Source organism: Tursiops truncatus, chromosome 16, assembly GCF_011762595.2.
Source record: "Tursiops truncatus isolate mTurTru1 chromosome 16, mTurTru1.mat.Y, whole genome shotgun sequence".
Lineage (NCBI taxonomy): Eukaryota > Metazoa > Chordata > Mammalia > Artiodactyla > Delphinidae > Tursiops > Tursiops truncatus.
The window spans coordinates 67,880,662-67,888,678 of record NC_047049.1 but is presented as its reverse complement, the minus strand read 5'-3'; the positions used below and the strand labels follow the sequence as shown (position 1 = coordinate 67,888,678).

At 42.7% G+C, this 8,017-nt stretch overlaps 1 protein-coding gene across 2 annotated transcripts in view; it reads left to right on the top strand.

The window, feature by feature from the left end:
* The first annotated feature begins 1,305 nt into the window (after positions 1-1,305).
* NRBF2 (nuclear receptor binding factor 2) overlaps positions 1,306-8,017 on the top strand; it is a 31,483-nt gene continuing 24,771 nt past the window's right edge. The window contains exon 1 of one of the 2 annotated variants that reach the window (XM_033841649.2): positions 1,306-1,530. In XM_033841649.2, coding sequence (XP_033697540.1) covers positions 1,446-1,530 — 85 coding nt within the window. In that variant the 5' untranslated portion in view covers positions 1,306-1,445. The remainder of the gene's footprint in view (positions 1,531-8,017) is intronic. The other variant, XM_019935838.3, reaches the window with a different exon arrangement.

Sequence of the window (8,017 nt, the reverse complement as noted above, 5' to 3'; positions counted from 1 at the left end):
TGCAATGTCCATGTCACCATTTGGACATGGTTGTGTACATCTATCAGGTCTTGCCTTTTGCTGATCTGGATGAAGTTGCTCTCAAACACATAGTCTCCTTCCTTGTCCAGCTGTCGCTGAAGTTCCCCTTAGAGATATTAAACCTGCCCACTGCACAGCCAGCCACTGTAGGAGTACTGCAGTGACATGGATTCACTGCTCATGGTTATAGTTTATCAAGAAAGCTCTGCCACTGGATTTCATCCCCTTGAAGGGGTCTTAATAGTTTTCTTTGCCATATAATAAATTGTCAAACTTAGTGGCTTAAAGCAACACACATTTATTACCTCACAATTTCCATGGGTTAGGAATTTGGGAATGGCTTTGATGGGTCCTCTGCTCAGGATCTCATAAGGCTGCAATCAAGGTGTAGGCCAAGGCTGGGGTCTCACCTAAAGCTTGGGGGTCCTCACCTAAAGCTTGGGGTCCTCTTCCAAGCTCACAGGGCTTTTTTTTTGTTTTCCCGGCTACGGCTTGCAGGATCTTAGTTCCCCCACCAGAGATGGAACCTGGGCCCTCCGCAGTGAAAGCGTGGAGTTCTAACCACTGCACTGCCAGGGAATTCCCAAGCTCGCAAGGCTTTTGAAAGAATTTATTTCCTTCAAGTTGCACAATTCATGGTGCCTCTATCACAGCTGTTTCCTTTACAGCATAAATCACAATTATTTTTTACCAGTGAATTCCTTGACAGAAAGAACTCACTATAGTGGTTTAGCACATAATTGTTAAATGAATCAAGGATTATATATGGTTATTTGTGACTGGAACCGAACCAGTGATTATATATGGTTATTTTATAATTGTGATTATATATGGTTATTTTCTTCATTAGTTTGTTAGCAACTTGAGGGCGCAGCCCTGAATCATTTGTCTCCCTCCAGCAGGGTCTAGTCCAGCGCATGGTTTAGCATTACTCCAATCTCATTTCTGGGAAAAAAATCAGGTGCAAGAATAAAGGTGGGGACTTGAAAGCAAGGGAGGATGTGGCAAAGCAGAGTGAATCTGGGAAGAGTTACGCTGGAAGGAAATGGGAGAGACCAATAGCAAAAGTCAGCCACTTTTACTTAAATTCCAGCAACAAGGCTGTACCTCCTCACATGACGTATGCGGAAGCTGAAGACATGCTTCTCGCGAGAGGAAAGATGGACCGCGAGAAAGTGTACGTCTGTCCGTGTCCCGCCTTCCCTGAGCCCCACCCACTCCCTGTCCTCCCTCCCACCTTGAACCGGCCGCGTGTGACGTCGTGACGCGTGCGTGGCCGCGGCGCGGGGGGCGGGCCCGCGGCGCCGCGCCGGAGGAGGAAGTGGTGCGGTTGTTGCTCCCTCTGCGCCCGTCGCTGGCTCCCGGGGCGCGGAGTGGGGCCACAGTTGCCGCCGCTGCGTCGAGCTCGCCAGCTGTTACCCTCCATGTGCCCGGGCTCCGTCGCTCCCCTTCCTCAGGCCGCCGCTTACCCCGGGGTCTATGGAAGTAATGGAAGGACCCCTCAACCTGGTGAGTGGCCCACAGAGGGTTGCGTCCGCCCGCGGGCTCCTTTGCCTCAGAAGCCCGGTCTCGGCGTGCAGCTGACCCTCGAGGCCGGGGGGTGGGTTTGGCGCGGGTCGTCCCGAAGGCTGGGGGCGCAGGCAAGGCGCGGCCCTATAGCGGCTCCGGCCAAGCCACCGCAGACGGCCCCTCGGGGATCCCTGGGAAGCTCCCACCTCCCATTTCCCGCCTCCCCCAGGCGCCACCTGCCTCAGGGCTCGGGGCTCGGGGCTCCCACCAGCGGGGGTGCCACCTCTCCAGGCCGGAGGAAATGCCTCTAAGCGCCACGTAACCACCTCTCTGCAGCCTGGAGAGGCACTGAAGCCGGCCTGGGCAGAAATGGTGTGTAATACTGGGTGTAACTTCCAACACAGGGTCTGAAGTCTGAGCCTCCCCACTGTGGAGAGATGGAGCATAACGTGTCTGACCCCCGTTTCCCTTCACCCATTTCTCACCTGTATTCAGATGCATAAACAGAGACTTCCCCTTCTCAAATAAATTAGAGACAGCTGGGAAAAAAAGACGGGGCCATCCCTGTTTTTAGCTCAGTTTCAGCTCATTAGGCATCATGAAAATATGGTAGATGTTTGCCTTTCTCAGAAACAGCGTTGCTCATTATGTTTTTAGGCACCTCAGGTGTAGCGATTAAAACAACAATGAGAAACACGAGTTCCGTTCCACCTGGCCGCGGCATCTTTTGGTTTCCCAGAGAAGGCGTCTGTTTTGGATGCAAAAGTTAGATTACTTAAAGTTGCAGACAGACAAGAGGAACTTTTTGCTGTTCAGCTGCGATGATGGGATTGGAAAAAAAGTTTGGAAAATTATTAGTTTCTCACGTTAGAACTCTGAGAACCCTTGTGTGGGACTGGATTTAAACCATTCTGTAGAGAAGCAGTAGAGCCTGGTGGTTTAAGAGTATAGATTCGGGACCTAAACTGCTTGGATTTGAATTCTGACTTTGTCACTTAATAACTGTGTGACCTTGGGCAAATTAGTTGACCTCATTCTTCGTGGTTTGTTGTGAGGATTGAGAGTAAATAGGTGTAAAGGGCCTAGAACAGTACCTGGTACATAGTGAGGTGTAACTTGGTGAGCTTAAAAAGTTTAAGACTCTAGGACCTAAAGCTGTGGTTCCCAGATGACTGGTGCCAGGTTAACCACTATGACTACCGTGCAGTTAATTATTAAGTTATGCCCTGCCCCCATTGTTTACACTTAAAAAGAATTGGACTAGATCTGTGATTTTTTTCTTTTTTTAAAGCCAGGGAAATGTCTTGCAGTCTTCTTGTTTTTAAGGTGACATGTAGTTGGCAATGAAATATAATGGATGGCTCAATACTGAAACTTCACCGGAATATTATTAGAAGTAACCAGCACTTTACAAAGTGCTTCAAAGTTCAAGTGTCCTTGCAAAATGACCATTGGTTCGGTTCCAGTTAACTTCACTTTATTTGGCTGCTTGCTGCAGCATAACCCCAGCCAACTGCCCCACTAGTGTGTGGTAGCTTATGAAAAGACTGGAACTGGGTGACAGTTGTAGGTGGAGCAGCAGAATGACCAGTTTAGGAAAAATTAGTTAAATGGTGGCAATGGTATCTTTTTATAGAGGAGAATTTTCAGTAGTCTTGTTAAGGAGTCTAGCATAATTCCATAATCCAGCCATAAAATTTATGTATCAGAAATTTGGCATCTTGAATTCTTAAACCATTTGAGATTTGAAAGATCTGAGTTCTAGCCTAACTGTTTGATGGAACAGTGGAACAGAGATTAACATTTACTTGAATCGTTTTAACTGTGCTGCTGAGTACCAGTGACAGGCCTTTGAATTTGTCGTCACTCAGTTTTAGAGACTGAGCTTTTTTCCTCCTCTGTTGTACTATATATTGTTGTAGCTTATTTATTTCATACATAGTTTGTACTCCCTTAGTCCCCTACTCCTATCTTGCCCTTCCCCCTTCCCTCTCCCCACAGGTAACCACTAGTTCTCTATATATGTGAGTCTGTTTTTTTGTTATATTCACTGGTTTTATTTTTTTGATTTCACATATAAGTGATGTTGTACACTATTTGTCTTTCTCTGACTTATTTCACTTAGTATTATACCCTCCAGGTCCATCCATGTTGTTGCAAAGGGCAAAATTTCATGCTTCTTTTACGTCTGAGTAGTATTCTGGTGTGTGTGGCTGTGTGTGTGTGCACATGTATCTATATGTACATACACACGCACCACGTCTTTATCCACTCATCTGTTAATGGACACGTAGGTTACTTCTATATCTTGGCAATTGTAGATAATGCTGCTGTGAACATTGGGTTGAATGTATCTTTTCAGATTAGTGTTTTCGTTAGAAGACTGAATTTTTTGAAGACTATCAGATTCTTTTATGTCAGCAGATGTTCAATCCAGGATACAGTTGACTCAACATGAGAAATACTTCTCAATGCTGTGGTTTTGAGTGCTTTTGAACATCCCATTAGCATATACTACCTTTTTCTAATGACATCATACTGTAGTGTATGATTGCATAAGGACTTATTATAGTACTTAGATTTATAATCTTGTGTCCTCAGAGCATCCTTGGAATTAGTAAGAATTGCTTCCCAGTTTTACAGATAAATAAGCCTAGACAAATTTAGTAATTAGATCAGTGACTCAAATACATTATGGACCACACCTTATTTTATTTATTTATTTATTATTATTTTAAAATTTTATTTATTCTTGGCTGCGTTGGGTCTTCGTTGCTCAGTGCAGGCTTTCTCTAGTTGCGGCAGGTGGGGGCTACTCTTCGTTGCGGTGCGTGGGCTTCTCCTTGTGGTGGATTCTCTTGTTGCAGAGTGCGGGCTTCAGTAGTTGGGCTCGTGGGCTCTAGAGCTCAGGCTTAGTAGTCGTGGCGCAAGGGCTTAGTTGCTCCGCGGCATGTGGGATCTTCCCGGACCAGGGCTCGAACCCGGGTCCCCTGCATTGGCAGACGGATTCTTAACCACTGCGCCACCAGGGAAGCCCCACACCTTATTTTAATATCATGACTTCTTTCTAGCAATGCTTCTGTATTAACGTACTATAAATTTCATTTCATTGTGGTCCTTATCTATATTGAATTATACATGCTGTGTCAGTATTTAGTACCTGTGCTCTAAGTTAGGTTTGCAGTAAGGGCTTGTAGGCTTATTGCCTCACAGTGATTTTTAAGATATGGAAGAGACCAGTGTGAAATAGTCATTTTAATATATAGTACAGATATTCTGGTTTTTGAAGTTGGTCAAAAGAAAAATAGGATAAATCATATTTACATTGGTGGGGGGGAATAGCTAGTCTTTGGACTCTGAATAAGTTTTGTTGCATCAGTTTTTTTTTCTTTTTGTCAATTTTTAATATGGAAAAATTCTAACATATAAAATTACTTAGTATATATTTAGGCCTTTCTTTCCATACATTTAATTTTGGCAATGCAAGTGCTAGTAGCAAATGTCAAAACTTGTGTGAGATAATTTCTAGTTCTTTGTTTTGTTTGCAGCCTATCTGGGAAGTGATGTCAGACTTTAATTTACACATGACTGTGTTGCTCATGCTTTGCTTACCTACTCTGCAAACTGAGGACAGGGTCCATGTGACTGTGTGACCACAATTGTATTCTATGTGTTTGGCCCTTTTAAGAGTGCTGAGAATATATATGTTTGTTGAGAAACTGAGCTGCTATTCAGAGTGCTCAACTCTTCTCATCTAAGGAAAGGAATCAGATATAGTCCAAAGAATGGCCTTGTACATATTGGGGGTCTTTGTAACTATTCCATGTTAGTTATATTGGCAATAAAAATAAAATCTTGTTGCCCTGAAAAATGTCAAGGAAAATTTCATCTTGTCACAGGCTAGGCTAGGCTAGCCTTAATGGAAGCACTCTGGGGTAAGGCAGTAGAGCACTAAGACATATCCAATAATTACAGAGTGCTGGAGTTGGCATCAGGCACTGACATATATTATTTGTTTTGTTTTCTTTGTAGCTGTATGAGATATTTCCCCATTTTACAGATGAAAACTTTGAACTGCAGAGTGAGTGGTGATAGTTGGATTTGAAAGCAAGATTCTAAATCAAATATCTAATCTTTCCGATAGATCAGTGTTTGCCCATTTGTTTTGACTGTGATCCACAGTGAGAAATTTTTACATAATGACTAGTACACACATACCTAAGTGTATATTACTGCAGAGCTTGCTACACTATGGATGTGCCTCCTGGAATTGTGCAAAATGCAGGGACACTCATAAATTTCACCGAAAACAAGACAAAAAAGTAAAAACCTGAAGCATCATATGCTGTGTGTGTGTGTATAGTGTTATATATGATGCACTCTAATATTTACTATTAGAGCTTTTTAAATTCTGGTTGTGACCCATAGATTGATTTCAGGAGTCATTACTGGGTTGCATCTTGTAATTTATCTTCACAGCAGATGGTAGCAGTTGTAAAAAAAAAAAAAAAAAAGCTAAAGTGGACTCTTACAGAAATTGACTTAAAAAAGGTTTTCCTGGATCTCTCTAACACTTGAGCAGTTATCCTAAATACAGTTGCATCATGTTACTTAGTTGATTCAGTACTTAGTTAGGAGATACTACTTGCCTTTAGGAGACTCACAGTCAGTTGATTCGGAAATGGGGAGTGAGTGACTTTTCTCCTTTGCTCTCCATTGAAGCACTACCACAAGGTTCAAGAGTACATTAGGTTTTGCTCTGCCACCTTATTGTGTTTGGTATGGTGTTCCTTTTCTTTTCATCTTTACATACAGTTTTCCCCAAGGACACAGAAATAAATAAATAGAAAGTAAAAGAACTTAATACTCTTTTCCTTTGGGAAAGAAGACAGTATTGAACATGTAGTTTTGAGGCAGTTCAGCATGTAGTTCTTGGTGAGGGAAGTCACTTGGTAATCTAGCTGTACTCAGGATTTTGTTGGTTGCAGGTGATAGAAACCCACTTCAAATTATCTTAAATCAAAAGGGATAATTTATTGGAATCAAAAGAAAGGTGCAGGAAGGGCAGGACTACAATGTAGATGGGTCTAAGAACTTGTGGGACCTGGGACTCAAAGATAATCAGATTTTCCCACTCTGCCTCTTCAAACTTTATTGCTTTACTCCTTCTCTCTCCAGATCTACATTTTCCACCTGGCAAACTCCTGAGTATCACATTAGTTATAGCCACTTAAAGCTTTCTTGACGTAACCTCTGGTCCTGAGTTTGAAAATCTGTTGGAACGGTTCTTTTGGTGTCTAGGGGACGAGGTAATATAAAAATATTGGCAGCTTCCAGGAGAATCTTATTGATTGCCTAGGAAGAAGAGCATTTCACAGAGAGGGGTGGGGCATGTGGAAAGTGTTGACTGTTTCTGGAGAGAATTCAGCAAGGGAGGAATTTGTACAGGGCACATGGAGTAAGACATTACTAAATCTGAAGTTTTTGTACTTTTTATAAAGGTTTTAGAACATTTTGTAGTATCGTGCTTTCATTTTTACTCAGGGAGTAGGAAACTGCTGGTTAAAATGTCCTCAAGATTGGATGGATGAAATAGTGAATGAAGTAAATGTACCAGTAACTAGTTTTCTGTGGCTCTGTATAGATGTATATACATATGTATAGTTGTTTATCTGAGATTTTGATGCAGAGATTTATTCTGATATTTACTGTGAAATACAGTAATGTTCTCTTGGCATTTAAGAATCTTTGGGGGCTTCCCTGGTGGCACAGTGGTTGGGAGTCCGCCTGCCAATGCAGGGGATGCGGGTTCGTGCCCCGGTCTGGGAAGATCCCACATGCCGCGGGGCGGCTGGGCCCGTGAGCCATGGCCGCTGGGCCTGCGCGTCCGGAGCACAGCGGGAGAAAAAAAAAAAGAATCTTTGGTTTTGTTACCAACCCTGAGCATAACCTCTCCCATCCTTCTATCCAGCTAACTGTTCATTGATCCACCCAACATTGTGAGCAGTTGCTGTCTATCAGGTACTGTTCTGGACATCAAGGATTTGACAGTGAATAGGACAAAGTCCCTATTCTTACAGAAGTTTTATCCCATTCTCTAGTTTTCTTTTCATCTATTGTGTTCTCTTTCTCTCTTTACCATCTTAAGCATAGTTATTTTGAGTTCCTTGCTATTCCAATACATGGATAATCTCTGGGTCTGTTTCTGTTGTCTTTTTCTCTTTGTTATCAGTGACATTTTCCTGCTTGACATGCCTAGTAACTTTATTGTGTATTACACATTGTGGATGATGTGTTGTAGAGATTCTGAATTTGTTATCTTCCTCCAAAAATGTTAAGTTTTGGCTGGCAATTAAAATACTAGCAGATCACCTTGATCCAGTCTAGGCTTGATTTTAGGCTTTATCAGGGTGGGTCTATTTCAGCTTTACCCATATTGCCTAGAATGTAGTCCTTACTCCTAGGGCTAGACTTTGAGGTCTCAACT